Source organism: Oncorhynchus mykiss, chromosome 7, assembly GCF_013265735.2.
Source record: "Oncorhynchus mykiss isolate Arlee chromosome 7, USDA_OmykA_1.1, whole genome shotgun sequence".
NCBI classification, from domain to species: Eukaryota; Metazoa; Chordata; class Actinopteri; order Salmoniformes; family Salmonidae; genus Oncorhynchus; species Oncorhynchus mykiss.
Genome location: NC_048571.1, coordinates 20,215,316 through 20,232,756, shown reverse-complemented (window position 1 = coordinate 20,232,756; position 17,441 = coordinate 20,215,316). Strand labels below are relative to the sequence as shown.

The 17,441-nt window shown below is 40.9% G+C and overlaps 1 protein-coding gene across 2 annotated transcripts in view; it reads left to right on the top strand.

The window, feature by feature from the left end:
- LOC110527455 (inactive dipeptidyl peptidase 10) overlaps positions 1–14,862 on the top strand; it is a 47,361-nt gene extending 32,499 nt beyond the window's left edge. For both annotated transcript variants that reach the window (XM_036982867.1, XM_036982866.1), the window contains exons 8-26: positions 166–286; positions 1,020–1,174; positions 3,734–3,831; positions 4,389–4,512; positions 4,630–4,668; positions 4,868–4,975; positions 5,134–5,225; positions 5,404–5,451; positions 5,689–5,810; positions 6,134–6,181; positions 6,704–6,802; positions 7,560–7,629; positions 7,903–8,097; positions 10,083–10,137; positions 10,226–10,322; positions 10,608–10,666; positions 13,794–13,890; positions 14,017–14,090; positions 14,456–14,862. In XM_036982867.1, the coding sequence (XP_036838762.1) occupies positions 166–286; positions 1,020–1,174; positions 3,734–3,831; positions 4,389–4,512; positions 4,630–4,668; positions 4,868–4,975; positions 5,134–5,225; positions 5,404–5,451; positions 5,689–5,810; positions 6,134–6,181; positions 6,704–6,802; positions 7,560–7,629; positions 7,903–8,097; positions 10,083–10,137; positions 10,226–10,322; positions 10,608–10,666; positions 13,794–13,890; positions 14,017–14,090; positions 14,456–14,596 (1,842 nt within the window). In that variant the 3' untranslated portion in view covers positions 14,597–14,862. The remainder of the gene's footprint in view (positions 1–165; positions 287–1,019; positions 1,175–3,733; positions 3,832–4,388; positions 4,513–4,629; positions 4,669–4,867; positions 4,976–5,133; positions 5,226–5,403; positions 5,452–5,688; positions 5,811–6,133; positions 6,182–6,703; positions 6,803–7,559; positions 7,630–7,902; positions 8,098–10,082; positions 10,138–10,225; positions 10,323–10,607; positions 10,667–13,793; positions 13,891–14,016; positions 14,091–14,455) is intronic.
- The last annotated feature ends 2,579 nt before the right edge of the window (positions 14,863–17,441 follow it).

Sequence of the window (17,441 nt, the reverse complement as noted above, 5' to 3'; positions counted from 1 at the left end):
GATCATAAATGGAAATATGTCATAAAATCCCTACCAAATTTCTCTGGCAGTGAACTAGTGCTGTATTGTAGATACTGATGGGAATCAGAGTCTGGCTTTTGCTGTGCTATAGTTGTATAGCCTCCATGCAAAGCGCAACTACAATTCTCTTTACTCTCATTTCAGATCTACATCTTTGAAAACAACATCTATTACCAATCAGATGTGCAGAGCAATTCTCTTAGGATTACTTCGTCGGGAGAGGAAGGAGTCATATTTAATGGAATCGCTGACTGGCTGTATGAAGGTTTGTCTGAATGCCTTGTACCCAAGAACACAATGTCAGGAAAGGTATTCCAGACATTGGAAATAAATAATGTTCAGCCACAAAGGAATTCATCACTTTCACAGTTGAACGGCTCTCAGTCACATTCAGGGTCGGATGGAATAAGAATTCAAAATGAACTCTACTAACGATATTAGTCCCATTTCTGAAGGATAAATGAGAACTAACTCCGAATTTTTATCAAAGTTAATTAAATATAGATGAAGGAAAGTCATTACTTCACTACAGCAGTGTTGTCTCCTCATGAATGGGCCATAATCCACACATTGTTCCATGCTCAGGGATAGCAGGGACAATTTCATTCACAATTTCATTCACAATTTGCACTTATTATTTACAGCTTAATGATGAATTGTAGCTTTGACTTAATTAAGACCAATTGTGTGTTTTATCTACATCAGCCCAAAACAACGTCCGTCAAAAAACTGTAAGAATTCTTCATTTGTCATCCTCTTGACATATATTCAACAAGGTTGTGTAAAACACAGATTTCCAATTGATGCAGACACAAATTCTAACTTTCTCTTAACTTCACTTACAGTAACATATTGCTGATATACAGTATATAGCAACTTCAAGTACTGGTGTACAGAAGAAGCCTATATTCATGTGGATAGGACTCGATCCGAAGAAGAAAAAAACAATAGTATAGTTCAGAGTTGAATTGATGGCAGTTGGGTCCTTGTGTTTTCAGAGGAGATTCTGCAGTCACACATAGCACACTGGTTGTCACCTGACGGAGAGAGACTGGCCTTCCTCATGATCAACGATACCCTGGTACCTACCATGTTCCTGCCCCGGTTCACTGGCAGCCCCTACCCCAGGTCACAGGAGTACCCATACCCCAAGGTAATGGAAAGACGCGATATAATGGGACAGCATGCTGCTGAAGAAAGTGCATCTATCTATCTGCGTCATTATTTTGCCTCCATTGGTGAAATTGTGCTTGTTTATTTGAAAAACAACACTGTAACTATTGTGTGTCTTTGTTGATTCACACAGTATACTAGATTTGAGCTTTGGAAATCACGTCTCTGTGCTATCGACTGATGTATTATATGTTCTGCAGGTCGATACAACAACTATGGCTATCGAGTTATCGAGATTATCCTGTGCATAGAGTTGGTTAGAAATACTGCTCACATCAAGGTCTTATATTCTGGTAGATCAAGTATTTATGGAGTCTCAACAAAAGGGAAATTGGAAACTGAATAAATGATTAGACAAAATGATCAGAACACTGCTCAGATTTTATAGGTGGTAATGGCGCTTCTAACAAAGGCTGTGATGGTTATGGAATTTTGAATTACGGTTATTTGTCAGCCAAATGGTCACGTTTATAGTTACAAGTATAACCGTTCGAATAGCAAAGAAAAAGAAGCACATCTTCTCCTCTCTCTGCTGACTGCACGTCTGGTCTTTTTGAATGCCCGGTTGTCTACAGTCTACAGTCAGCTGTCTACAGTCTACAGTCAGCTTTTATCTTCTCTCATCTCTCCTTATATTGGTTGTTCGTGAATAAGGCTTACTCTTACTTATTGCTTTTAGGTCAACTTTGTCGACTTAAAAATGACGTTCTTCATCCATAATCGTTGTTTACACGATTATAGAATTACCGTGCCAGCCCTACTTCTAACACATCTACATTTGCCTTGCTTGTATGAGGTATTCACAATGATGTTCTGCCAGTTCAGTCATTCCCTCTCGGGATTTAAAATAAATAGATGATTTGCTCAGTCATCTCTGAGATAATCTCTCGTTGGATGTTAAGCTAGGACAGACATCCAAATGGCCCAGACAAAACAAAGATGTTAAGCTAGGGCAGACATCCAAATGGTGTAGACAAAACAAAAGTCTTTAGCTAGGACAGACATCCAAATGGTCCAGAGATGTTAAGCTAGGGCAGACATCCAAATGGTCCAGGCAAAACAAAGATGTTAAGCTAGGACAGACATCCAAATGGTCCAGAGATGTTAAGCTAGGACAGATATCCAAATGGTCCAGATATGTTAAGCTAGGACAGACATCCAAATGGTGTAGACAAAACAAAAGTCTTTAGCTAGGACAGACATCCAAATGGTCCAGAGATGTTAAGCTAGGGCAGACATCCAAATGGTCCAGGCAAAACAAAGATGTTAAGCTAGGACAGACATCCAAATTGTCCAGAGATGTTAAACTAGGACAGACATCCAAATGGTCCAGGCAAAACAAAGATGTTAAGCTAGGACAGATATCCAAATGGTCCAGAGATGTTAAGCTAGGACAGACATCCAAATGGTCCAGGCAAAACAAAGATGTTAAGCTAGGACAGATATCCAAATGGTCCAGAGATGTTAAGCTAGGACAGACATCCAAATGGTCCAGAGATGTTAAGCTAGGACAGACATCCAAATGGTCCAGAGATGTTAAGCTAGGACAGATATCCAAATGGTCCAGAGATGTTAAGCTAGGACAGACATCCAAATGGTCCAGAGATGTTAAGCTAGGACAGATATCCAAATGGTCCAGAGATGTTAAGCTAGGACAGATATCCAAATGGTCCAGGCAAAACAAAGATGTTAAGCTAGGACAGACATCCAAATGGTCCAGACAAAACAAAGATGTTAAGCTAGGACAGATATCCAAATGGTCCAGGCAAAACAAAGATGTTAAGCTAGGACAGACATCCAAATGGTCCAGAGATGTTAAGCTAGGACAAATATCCAAATGGTCCAGAGATGTTAAGCTAGGACAGACATCCAAATGGTCCAGGCAAAACAAAGATGTTAAGCTAGGACAGATATCCAAATGGTCCAGAGATGTTAAGCTAGGACAGACATCCAAATGGTCCAGAGATGTTAAGCTAGGACAGACATCCAAATGGTCCAGAGATGTTAAGCTAGGACAGATATCCAAATGGTCCAGAGATGTTAAGCTAGGACAGACATCCAAATGGTCCAGAGATGTTAAGCTAGGACAGATATCCAAATGGTCCAGAGATGTTAAGCTAGGACAGATATCCAAATGGTCCAGGCAAAACAAAGATGTTAAGCTAGGACAGACATCCAAATGGTCCAGACAAAACAAAGATGTTAAGCTAGGACAGATATCCAAATGGTCCAGGCAAAACAAAGATGTTAAGCTAGGACAGACATCCAAATGGTCCAGAGATGTTAAGCTAGGACAAATATCCAAATGGTCCAGAGATGTTAAGCTAGGACAGACGTCCAAATGGTCCAGGCAAAACAAAGATGTTAAGAAAATAATAACCTGTGAGGTCATTTGAAACATTGATTGTTAGCCTAGTTTATAATGAGTTGCTGAATATCCACTGTTCATGCACCTTGGTTTGAAAGCGGTGTAGCAACAGTATTTGTTTTTCTCGGAAATACTTAATAATTGACCTTATGAGGATCTGTTTGCTGACAGGCTGGCCAGCCCAACCCTACAGTCAGGCTGTTGGTGGTGAACCTGTACGGTCCCACACACACTCAGGAGCTGGTACCACCTGATGGCCTGAGAGGAAGGTGAGGAAGACACATCATTCTGGCAGCCCCTTAGTTCTTTTAGTGTGCATTTGTAATTGTTGTGGTGCCACCAGGCTTGTCAGGTTATTCTTTGCATGTTATTTCTTTACTAACCGTTATAACCAGTATACGACAATTGAATTTGTATGGCTGCATGTTTAATTGTTTCCAGGGGCAGACTGAGACCAGAAATCGGTATTGTAATTTCTAACACACCGGCTCTTTTTTTCCTTGAAACCCCCACACTGGTCCATTATATTCCTCAAGGCCCCCACATTGGCCCATTTTTCCCATCGACGCTCCAATTATTAGCCTGAATGGTTTCATTTTGCATGAAAAATCCAGGTTAAAGAGGCCCATAGACTGAGGCCCTAAAAATGAACCAGCCCATCTGGCATTTGCCCAAAATGCCAGAAGGCCAGTCCGCCCCTGATTGTTACTGTGCATGTTTGATCAAGTTCCATTCACAAGTACACAACCATCATTCAGAAATATGATTCAAATGGCCCGGAGAAGTAGTTGCTATACATCTGAATATGTGTCTGACGTTGACCCAGAGAACACTATGTGAGTATGGTGAAGTGGATCAGCAACACCCATGCAGCGGTTCGATGGCTCAACCGGCCCCAGAACGTGTCCTTCCTCACCGTGTGTGACGCCACCGTCGGATCCTGTGTACAGGTGGGTTTTTTCCTTCATCTATGCTAAGGTGGTCCTCCCTAGAAAAGGGTTTTATTGGCGTCGTCTGTGTCGTACTCCATGTTGGATCTAAGACGTATTCCTTCACTTGAATTTCAGAAACATGAGGAAGCTTCAGATCTCTGGCTCACCAGACAGGTAAGTTTGAAATGTTAATGTTCTATAACATTAGCAAATTCATATTTCTATCTAGTAACATTTTATTTGAATGCTACTGTGGGCTTGATGTGGTCCGCATTGTGCTGCAATTTTAAAACAGTGAGTATTGTATCTATATGCTAATAGTAAAGAGGAAATTGATGCACTTTGACTGTCCCTTAAAATCCAATGTCCTCAGAACCAGAAGCCAGTGTTTTCAAAGGACAGGAGCAGGTTTTTCCTGACCATACCGGTGAAGCAGGGGGGACAAGGAGACTTCCATCATATTGCCATGTTCACCAAATCGGTGGGTGCTGTCATACTCCAATTCTGAAATACACCTTGGTCATCTTGTCGTTCTCCGGCTTTTTCAGGGCTCACTTTGTGTCTTTAAAAAAAAAAAAAAAACGTTTTTACATGTTTTTTATCGAGAGAGAAAAAAAATCACAATTTGTCTTTTCTCAGTTCAGAAGTGATCAAAATGATGTCCGTCACTTGACGTCAGGCAACTGGGAGGTGACCAAGATATTAGCTTATGATGAGGGGGAGCAAACCATGTAAGTCTAGAGAATAGGAGAATAAATGAATGTCATATTTTGTGTTACAGATATGAGCTCAAACAAGTGTTGACCTTTTTTCTATTTTCAAACATCTCTTCTGTTGAAACTATCCTATTTGTAACTGTAGATTATTGTACTTGCCCTGGTTAAAGTCATTCTGCTTTCACCTATATAGATATTTTATCAGTACTCAAGACTCCCCACAAAAGAGACACGTGTACAGGTGAGAAATCATTCCAAAACGTTCTCCCCATCAAGAAATGCGCATGCTGTATGTCGAAAACATTCTTCTCAATAACACCAGACATTTCAGCTGCATTCTAGTAGCTGTTAGCCCTATTCAGCTACAGTGTATCTTACCCCATCCGTATTGCATAGACATAATACATTGTTGAAATGCAATTATCTCAAGAATGCGAAGAAGTGCTTCAACAAACCAACACAAAAATCCCTCTTTCAGTGCGTCTACTATTGGTCTGTTCTCTCAACGATGTTTGACCTGTGAGATGAACCAGGAAGCATGCGCGTTCTTTGATGCAGACATCAGCCCGAACAAACAGCATGTTATTCTACAGTGTAAAGGTAAGGTCTGTGCTTTTTCCTTCTGGATATCATTCAGCCAAATACAGCTTTATGTAGTAAAACCCAACCTGTTCTGGGTAATATATGAGACATGGTTAGGGAGTAATTATGCCATGATGTATTTTATGATACAGTAGCAGATGGCGCCTGGGTCTCCGAACCACTGCTTTAATAAGTATATCCCGCGGGTGACGTCGTTGGGCTCACATAGTCTAGGGTAGCTACGATACTACTATAAAACCATGTTAGGAAATCCTACTGAACATTTGTTCAGTCTCAAAACGATGCCATGCAGTATTGCTAGAGTATCTTCTGTTCCACAGGTCCCGGTGCTCCATCTGTGATGCTGCAGAGTTTTAATGATGTAAACAGTGAGTAATGCTAAGTATTGATATGAATTCTCATCTCCTGTACTGTACTGTACTGTACTATTTCCAGTCTGTTTTAATGGTTCCTATTTCATATTTGGCCACGAGATTGTTGGCTGTGTTTCACATCGTGTGAAATACATTTTCAACAGCTGTCCAAATGAAATGTTCTGCCAAGGTTTAAATGAGCATCTGGGAAGTGTTTTTTAATGCAAATTGTATTGATTTGTCTTTTATATGCCTGGATGCTTTTCAATGATACTGAATATGAGGCATAATTGTACTGAAATGATGTGATTGGTGACAGTCTAAAACAAAGGATCACAGGACATGTGGTTTAGATGCAGTGGCCTATGTGAAGTCAGCCAACTGTATTAGAAAAATGTTCAACTCAAATGAATGTGCTTTGTGAAACAATATGTTGATTGATTTTTCCATCACAGTTTAATACCCCATATAATCGCTATCCTTGTGTCTCTTTACACACAGTGTGTCAATGGTTACTTTCACACTTTATCCTCACAGCTTACTTTATATTGGACAACAACATGCCTCTGAGAGCTGCCTTGGAAATCAAAAAGATCTCTAAGTCAGATGTCAGGGTTATTCCAAGTGAAGACTTTGGTAACTAAATCTTTCTCTCTGTGTATATTTCTGTCTCTGTCTCTGTCTCTGTCTCTGTCTCTGTCTCTCTCTGTCTCTCTCTGTCTCTGTCTCTCTCTCTCTCCCTGTCTCTCTCTCTCTCTCAATTCAATTCAATTCAAGGGGCTTTATTGGCATGGGAAACATGTGTCAACATTGCCAAAGCAAGTGAGGTAGATAATATACAAAAGTGAAATAAACAATAAAAATGAACAGTAAACATTACACATACAGAAGTTTCAAAACAATAAAGACATTACAAGTGTCATATTATATGTATATACAGTGTTGTAACAATGTACAAATGGTTAAAGTAAAAAAATGGAAAATAAATAAACATAAATATGGGTTGTATTTACAATGGTGTTTGTTCTTCACTGGCTGCCCTTTTCTTGTGGCAACAGGTCACAAATCTTGCTGCTGTGATGGCACACGGTGGCATTTGTGGGCATTGTGCACATAGCCTGTCTTCTCTTGAGAGCCATGTCTGCCTACGGCGGCCTTTCTCAATAGCAAGGCTATGCTCACTGAGTCTGTACACAGTCAAAGCTTTCCTTAAGTTTGGGTCAGTCACAGTGGTCAGGTATTCTGCCACTGTGTAGTCTCTGTTTCTGTCTCTCTCTCTCTCTCTCTCTGCTCTATAGTCTGTCGGTCACATTTCTCTCTCTCTCTCTCTCTCTCTCTACAGTATATTGTTTATTTTAATAACTACTGTAATTCAGTATTTTCTTCCTCACAGAGCTGCCTTTGAAACTCACCTATCCCCTTGACTTTTCTGAATCTCTTCTCTACGGCCTTCTTTTGATTGTGTAAGCATCGCTCCTCTTTCCTAGCGTTCTAACATAGTTACACAGTCTTCAGTCCATTTTCATTCAGCAATACGTTTAGAACTGAGTACCTTGAGAACAAACACAATGATTTTCTAAGTCCATGATGTGAGATTATGCTTTCTTTAATTACGGGAATATGTTTTCACATAATGTGGAACTTTCAATTTGTCATCTTGTTTGAGAAGCTTGAATTAACCACCCTCTTTCATCCCTCTCCCTCTCCCTCCCCTCTCCCTACCGCCCCTCTCTTAGTGATGGTGGGCCTGGCAGTCAGTCGGTGAGTGATGAGTATGAGCTGGGTTGGGACTCGGTGCTGGTAAGTAGTGATGAGGTGATCGTGGCCAGGCTGGACGGCAGGGGGACAGGCTTCCGGGGCCTGAGAGTCCTGCAGCAGGTCCACCAGCGCCTGGGTACCGTGGATGTTCAGGACCAGATAGCTGCACTGGAGTATGTAACCCCCGACCAGCATGTGATATATATATATATATATATATATATATATATATATACACTGCTCAAAAAAATAAAGGGAACACTTAAACAACACAATGTAACTCCAAGTCAATCACACTTCTGTGAATTCAAACTGTCCACTTAGGAAGCAACACTGATTGACAATAAATTTCACATGCTGTTTTGCAAATGGACAAACAGGTGGAAATTATAGGCAATTAGCAAGACACCCCAAATAAAGGAGTGGTTCTGCAGGTGACCACTTCTCAGTTCCTATGCTTCCTGGCTGAGGTTTTGGTCACTTTTGAATGCTGGCGGCGCTTTCACTCTAGTGGTAGCATGAGACGGAGTCTACAACCCACACAAGTGGCTCAGGTAGTGCAGCTCACCCAGGATGGCACATCAATGTGAGCTGTGGCAAGAAGGTTTGCTGTGTCTGACAGCGTAGTGTCCAGAGCATGGAGGCGCTACCAGGAGACAAGCCAGTACATCAGGAGACGTGGAGCAGGACCGCTACCTCCGCCTTTGTGCAAGGGGGAGCAGGAGGAGCACTGCCAGAGCCTTGCAAAATGACCTCCAGCAGGCCACAAATGTGCATGTGTCTGCTCAAACGGTCAGAAACAGACTCCATGAGGGTGGTATGAGGGCCTGACGTCCACAGGTGGGGGTTGTGCTTACAGCCCAAAACCGTGCAGGACATTTGGCATTTGCCAGAGAACACCAAGATTGGCAAATTCGCCACTGGCGCCCTGTGCTCTTCACAGATTAAAGCAGGTTCACACTGAGCACATGTGACAGATGTGACAGAGTCTGGAGATGCCGTGGAGAACGTTCTGCTGCCTGCAACATCCTCCAGCATGACCGGTTTGGCGGTGGGTCAGTCATGGTGTGGGGTGGCATTTCTTTGGGGGGCCGCACAGCCCTCCATGTCCTCGCCAGAGGTAGCCTGACTGCCATTAGGTACCGAGATGATATCCTCAGACCCCTTGTGAGACCATATGCTGTTGCGGTTGGCCCTGGGTTCCTCCTAATGCAAGACAATGCTAGACCTCATGTGGCAGTTCCTGCAAGAGGAAGGCATTGATGCTATGGACTGGCCCGCCCGTTCCCCAGACCTGAATCCAATTGAGCACATCTGGGACATCATGTCTCGCTCCATCCACCAACGCCACGTTGCACCACAGACTGTCCAGGAGTTGGCGGATGCTTTAGTCCAGGTCTGGGAGGAGATCCCTCAGGAGACCATCCGCCACCTCATCAGGAGCATGCCCAGGCGTTGTAGGGAGGTCATACAGGCACGTGGAGGCCACACACACTACTGAGCCTCATTTTTACTTGTTTTAAGGACATTACATCGAAGTTGGATCAGCCTGTAGTGTGGTTTTCCACTTGAATTTTGAGTGTGACTCCAAATCCAGACTTCCATGGGTTGATAAATTTGATATCCATTGATAATTTTGTGTGATTTTGTTGTCAGCACATTCAAATATGTAAAGAAAAAAGTATTTAATAAGAATATTTCATTCATTCAGATCTAGGATGTGTTATTTTAGTGTTCCCTTTATTTTTTTGAGCAGTGTATATTTTATCATATCTATATATATGTATTTATTTACATATGATGGGATGTATAGACATTATGGACAGTATTTGTATAGAATATGTATATATGTATATATAATATAGAATACAATACGATACGATGCGATATACACTATTATATGATATGATACGATATGCAATATATAAGATGTAATGCTATATACAGTGCGGTGCGATGCCATACAATATGATATAAGACAATACCATAAGACAGGATGTAATATGGTACGACACAATATTTTTCCATTGAAAATGAATGTCATGGTTGTGCCCTCTAACTTCACTGTCAGTCATCTGTGTTAAAGCCCCCATGAAATGTCTGTAAAAAATAATTAGTCATTCTGTTTTGGGTTGCATTTATTTTTTACTCATTACAGTTACTTGATGACACTCCCATACATTGACCGCGCGCGGATCGGAATCTACGGAAAGGCAAGTTTAACGGCTGTCTTTCAGTTGATCACCATGCTTCACACTCACGGGCGTTTTCAACAAGTGAAGGTGTTTCTTCTCTTTCCAGGGATACGGTGCTTACCTCACCTTGATGCTTCTGAGGTCCACTGCGCTGATTAAGTGTGCAGCTGCTAATTCCCCAGTGGTTGACTGGAAACTTTACGGTGAGTAATGTTTCCATGATCGTACCCTTTAGGTCAGTTTCCTTGACAGATTAAACCTAGTCCTGAATTGAAAAGCAAGCTGAATGGACAATCTCCATTGAAATAGGTTTTTGAGTCAAGGTTTAGGCTCAATCTAGGATTGGGTAACCGGTGCTGTGTGTTTTGTGTGAGTACATTTTCCACAACAAATTACATTAAATATTGTACAAATGTGATTATCAATGAAATTGGAGATGAAAGAACTGAATACTTTTTTGAAATGTTGCGTACTTTCTCCACATGAAGCTTCAGCATTTTCAGAGCGATACTTTGGCCTGACGTCAAAGAACGACAACAGATATCAAGTAAGTTGTTTATCACAGTCCATCTGTTGTTGTTATTGATGCTTTTCTATTTGTTGTTCTACAGTATATCACAGCAGATTGGAGAACAGCGGGAACTGTCACACTGAAGCGTGTGTGCGTGTGTGTGTGCGTGCGTGCGTGCGTGTGTGTGTGTGTTGGGTGTTCGTATTTATGTGTGTGTACGTGCGCAAATTTTTGTGTGTGCGTATGTTCTTGGGCCAGGTATTGTTCATCAGTCAGAATAATAACTAGTGAAGCTGTACAACTTCCTGTGTGAGATTACTGTGTTATAAGTGTTCCCCTGAAAGTGGGTTGTTGATTTGTGGGCCATCCAGTTCCAGCCATTTAATATGTAAATGATGCTGGTCCAGAGAAGTAGGTAAAATTGATCATAAACAAACAGCGGGGCATCACTCATACAGTCCTTAGAGGTAGATGGAAAAAGGCACGTTCTGGATTAGCCCCTTTTTTCAATTTTCGCCTAAAATGACATACCCAAATCGAACTGCCTGTAGCTCAGGCCCTGAAGCAAGGATATGCATATTCTTGGTACCATTTGAAAGGAAACACTTTGAAATTTTTGGAAATGAGAAAGGAATGTAGTAGAATATAACACAATAGATCTGGTAAAAGATAATACAAAGACAAAACCAACCGTTCTTTTGTATTTTTTTTGTACCATCATCTTTGAAATGCAAGAGAAAGGCCATAATGTATTATTCCAGCCCAGGCGCAATTTAGATTTTGGACACTACATGGCATCAGTGTATGTGCAACGTTTAAGACTGATCCAATGAACCATTGCATTTCTGTTAAAACATTTGTTTCAATGTGCCTAATTTGTTAATAACGTTCATGTTCAAAACGGTGCACTCTCCTTAAACAATAGCATGGTATTATTTCCCTGTAATAGCTACTGTAAATTGGACAGTGTAGTTAGATTAACAAGAATTTAAACTTTCTGCCAATATCAGATATGTCTATGTCCTGGGAAATGTTCTTGTTATTTACAACCTCATGCTAATCGAATTAGCCTACGTTAGCTTAACCGTCCCGTGGAAGTGACACCGATCCCGAAGAAGATTTATAATGAAGCAACACACTGGATCCCCTAGGGTGTTAGACAGGTTTGATCCAGTCCTGTATTGTAGCCTGGCTCAACCAGACTGAACACTGTGCTCAGCATTGTTTGTGAAGTGAAGGAATAAGTGAGCAGTCTGATTTAACAAGGCTAATTGTTTAACGCGATCTTTTCACAACTATTTATTCAGTGCTGTGGTTGGTTTTCCCTCAAATATTGCTTTCTGTTCAAACCTGAGGTTTTGTTTTGCTTTTCGTGTATTGATGTGAATATTCATGTGATAATTGATGTATATTGATGTGTGTAGTTTATAGTGTATATTGTGATGTGTATAGTGCATATTGATGTGCATATTGATAAGTATGGTGTACACTACAGGTCAAATGTTTTAGAGCACATACTCATTCAAGGGTTTTCTTTATTTTTACTATTTTATACGTTGTAGAATAATAGTGAAGACATCAAAACAATGAAATAACACATAAGGAATCATGTAGTAACCAAAAAAGTGTTAAACAAATACAAATATATTTTATATTTGAGATTCTTCAAATAGCCACTCTTTGCCTTGATGACAGCTTTACACACTCTTGGCATTCTCTCAACCAGCTTCACCTGGAATGCTTTTCCAACAGTCTTGAAGGAGTTCCCACATATGCTGAGCACTTGTTGGCTGCTTTTCCTTAACTCTGCGGTCCAACTCATCCCAAACCATCTCAATTTGGTTGAGGTCGGGGGATTGTGGAGGACAGGTCATCTGATGCAGGACTCCATCACTCTCCTTCTTGGTCAAATAGCCCTTACACAGCTTCGAAGTGTGTTCGGTCATTGTCCTGTTCAAAAACAAATGATAGTCCCACTAAGCACAAACCAGATGGGATGGCATATCACTGCAGAATGCTGTGGTATCCATGCTGGTTAAGTGTGCTTTGAATTCTAAATAAATCACTGACAGTGTCACTAGCAAAGCACCCCCACACCATAACACCTCCTCCTCCATGCTTTACGGTGGGAAATACAAATGTGGAGATCATCCGTTAACCCACACCGCATCTCACAAAGACACAGTGGTTGGAACCAAAAATCTTCTATTTGGACTCCAGACCAAAGGTCTAATGTCCATTGCTCGTGTTTCTTGGCCAAAGCAAGTCTCTTCTTCTTATTGGTGTCCTTAAGTAGTGGTTTCTTTGCGGCAATTCAACCATGAAGGCCTGATTCACACAGTCTCCTTTGAACAGTTGATGTTGAGATGTGTCTGTTACTTGAACTCTGTGAAGCATTTATATGGGCTGCAATTTCTGAGGCTGGTAACTCTAATGAACCCATCCTCTGCAGCAGAGATAACTCTGGGTCTTCCATTCCTGTGGCGGTCCTCATGAGATCCAGTTTCATCCAGCTTGATGGTTTTTGCGACTGCACTTGAATACACTTTCAAAGTTTCGTTTTGACTGACCTTCATGTCTTAATGATGGACTGTCATTTCTCTTTGTTTATTTGAGCTTTTTTTGCTGTAATATGTACTTGGTCTTTTACCAAATATGGCTATCTTCTGTATACAAACCCTACCTTGTCTCAACACAACACTCCAGGTGACTACCTCATGAAGCTGGTTGAGAGAATGCCAAGAGTGTGCAAAGCTGCTGTCATCAATGCAAAGGGTGGCTATTTGAAGAATATCAAATATAACAGATATTTATATTTGTTTAACACTTTTTTGGTTACTCCATGATTCTATATGTGTTATTTCATAGTTTTGATGTCTTCACTATTATTCTACGATGTAGAAAATAGTCAAACTAAAGAAAAACCTGTTATGAGTATGTGTTCTAAAACGTTTGACCGGTAGTGCATATTGATGTGAATATTGATGTGTATAGTGTATATTGATGTGAATATTTATGTGTATATTGATGTTTATATTGATGTGTATACAGGGCTCATCTGTGAGAAAGACCTTGGTCTCAGCATGACTCCTTGTCAAAAATAATGGTAAAAAAATAATGGAAAACCTTGAGGTTACGCTGTCTCCCATATCTTTTCTTTCAGGTTTCTAGAGTGCTTCCAAATATGAAAGGGTTGCAAGGAAACATGATGAAAGGACCGCAAGGACCGGATTTTCTGTTGATTCATGGAACCGCTGATGGTAAATACCCTTTTGTCCAACAGAAATGGAAAATAGACAATCCTAAATCTGTCAAAATCAGTGATTGGTGTTGTATTCAAAGTCAATTTGCAAAACCCATTGGTGCTTTTTTGTCCTTTTTTTCAGCAAATGTTCATTTCCAACATTCAGCAGAGTTGATTAAGCACTTGATCAAAATTGGAGCGAACTACACAATGCAGGTACGAGCCGTGATAAACAAATTTGAATGAAAATGTTGAATGAGTGATTATATAATGTGATTATTGAAGTGATTTTGATTGCTAGCCAATATATTTTCACTCACCCACCACCTTCGCACGTACACACATGCACACCCCCACACACACACACACACACACACACACACACACACACACACACATATGCAACGCACACACGCACACACACACACACACACCTCTCAGGAAAAACATTGAGTTACTTTCTTGTTCCTTCTAACTGATAGAGGAGTAACCACAATTCACTACAGAAATGACAGTCCCAATCCTGGACAGTACTATCCTGACTGACCTTGTGTTTGACCTTTGACCTTTGTTTGAGACAGCTCTACCCAGACGAGGGCCACTTCCTGTCCCTGCAGAGCCAGAAGCACCTGTCTGAGTCCCTGGTTGGCTACTTCAGAACATGTTTTCAGGACTTCAGCACACCGCTACCTGAGGAGATAGGGAAAGAGGATGATGACTGACAGGGTTGGGGTTAGACGATGACTGACAGGTTTAGGGATAGATGATGACTGACAGGGCTAGGTTTAGATGGTGACTGACAGGAGGACGTGCAGGCGGGCCGTGTGTGGATCTGGGATCGCTATGTTGAAGCAGTACAATGACTGCTCTGCCCTCGCGAGGGATGTTTGCTGTTGATTAGGTGTCCAATGTAGGCAAGACATACAGTTGAAGTTGGAAGTTGACATACACTTATGTTGGAGTCATTAAAACTCGTTTTTCAACCACTACGCAAATTTCTTGTTAATTAACAAACTATAGTTTTGGCAAGTCGGTTAAGACATCTACTTTGTGCATGACACAAGTAATTTTTCCAACAATTGTTTACAGACAGATTATTTCACTTATAATTCACTGTATCACAAATTTAGTGGGTCAGAAGTTTACATACACTAAGTTGACTGTGCCTTTTAATAAACAGCTTGTAAAATTCCAGAAAATGATGTCATGCTTTGGAAGCTTCTGATAGGCTAATTGACATCATAGGAGTCAGCTGGAGGTGTACCTGTGAATGTATTTCAAGGCCTACCTTCAAACTCAGTGCCTCTTTGCTTGACATCATAGGAAAATCTAAAGAAACCGCAGTAGAAAAATTGTAGACCTCCACAAGTCTAGTTCATCCTTGGGAGCAATTTCCAAACGTCTGAAGGTACCACGTTTATCTGTACAAACAATAGTAGGCAAGTATAAACACCATGGGACCACTCAGCCGTCATAACGCTCAGGAAGGAGACACGTTCTGTCTCCTAGAGATTAACGTACATTGGTGCGAAAAGTGCAAATCAATCCCAGAACAACAGCAAAGGACCTTGTGAAGATGCTCGAGGAAACAGGTACAAAAGTATCTATACCCACAGTAAAATGAGACATATATCAACATAACCTGAAAGGCCGCTCAGCAAGGAAGATGCCACTGCTCCAAAACCACCATAAATTAGCCAGACTATGGTTTGCAACTGCACAAGGGGACAAAGATCGTACTTTTTGGAGAAATGTCCTCTGGTCTGATGAAACAAAAATAGAACTGTTTGGCCATAATGAACATCGTTATGTTTGAGGAAAAAGGGATTCTTGCAAGCCGAAGAACACCATCCCAACCGTGACGCACGGGGGTGACATCATCATGTTGTGGGGGTGCTTTGCTGTAGGAGGGACTGGTGCACTTCACAAAATAGATGGCATCATGAGGCAAGAAAATTATGTGGATGTATTGACGCAACATCTCAAGACATCAGTCAAGAAGTTAATGCTTGGTCATAAATGGGTCTTCCAAATGGACAATGACCCCGAGCAGACTTCCAAATTTGTGGCAAAATGGCTTAAGGACAACAAAGTCAAGGTATTGGAGTGGCCATCACAAAGCCCTGACCTCAATCCTATAGATAATTTGTGGGCAGAACTGAAAAAGTGTGTGCGAGTAAGGAGGCCTACAAACCTGACTCAGTTACACCAGCTCTATCAGGAGGAATGGGCCAAAATTCACCCAACTTATTGTGGGAAGCTTGTGGAAGGCTACCCAAAATGTTTGACCCAAGTTAAACAATTTAAAGGCAATGCTACCAAATACTAATTGAGTGTATGTAAACTTCTGACCCACTGGGAATGTGATGAAAGAAATAAAAGCTGGAATAAATTATTCTCTCTACTATTATTCTGACATTTCACATTCTTTAAATAAAGTGGCGATCCTAACTGACCTAAGACAGGGATTTTTTACTAGGATTAAATGTCAGGAATTGTGAAAAACTGAGTTTAAATGTATTTGGCTGAGGTGTATGTAAACTTCCGACTTCAACTGTAGCTGATGTGGGGTAATGTGATGTGTGTGTGTGTGTGTGTGTATGTGTGTGTGTTTGGTTTGTGTGTGCGTGTGTGCGTGCTTGCAACAAACAGGACTACAGATCATGGAGGCTTTCTATTTGTAGAATAACGCAGTGGTTGGACCAAATCTGAGGGTTAAATGTCATTTTTGTTTTACATTTTTTAAATTCCACTCAGTGAAACACTGGTTTCTCCCTCCACAGCTTTTACCATCAGCTGTATCATCATACTGTGAAAAGCATACTTTTGTTGAAGCCCACGTTTATCCACATTATTCCAATTGTAATAAGCATGAACACAACTCTACCGCTTTCCGTCTGTCTTATCCCATTCTTTATGTGTGCTCTAATAATGTCTACATTTTACTTTCAGTTACTGACACGCACATATATAGACACGTATTAGGTGATGTTACATAGGACATAACACCATGAATTATTTGATAATGTGCTATTTTTCATGTCTTATGATATGCTGTTTTCAGCTGTACGTTTCCAGTATACAGTGTGTATATTTTTGAGATATGTGTCGCAGGGGTTGATCTATCAGAATATTGTACGAGTTTACGGTCTTTGTTTTTACTGGGGTTTGTTACACTTCAGATGAATAGCCATTGTCTTTGGATTGATTGAACAATAAAGAAGTTTAGAAAAACAACTGTGTTCTGCCAATGAGATGTCCGTGACAGGTCTCTCTGGGTCTCATACTGAGAGGCTTTCTGTCGATTTTTCCATCTGAGAGCCAAGTAAATGTAGGCATCAAAATAATATATTCTGCACAGCATTCAGATGTCTGGAACGACAGTGAATCTGAAGTCTTTAATCCTGCCTAAGTTTCCATTGGCTACTCAGTGTCCCAGTGGTTCAGATGGTAAGTTAAACAGGTTGGAGGTTATTGCTGCTCATTCATTTATTGTATACGATACAAATCCATGCACACATTGGGTGTGATATCCCTGTTATAGTGCACATTAATCAACATGTGTGA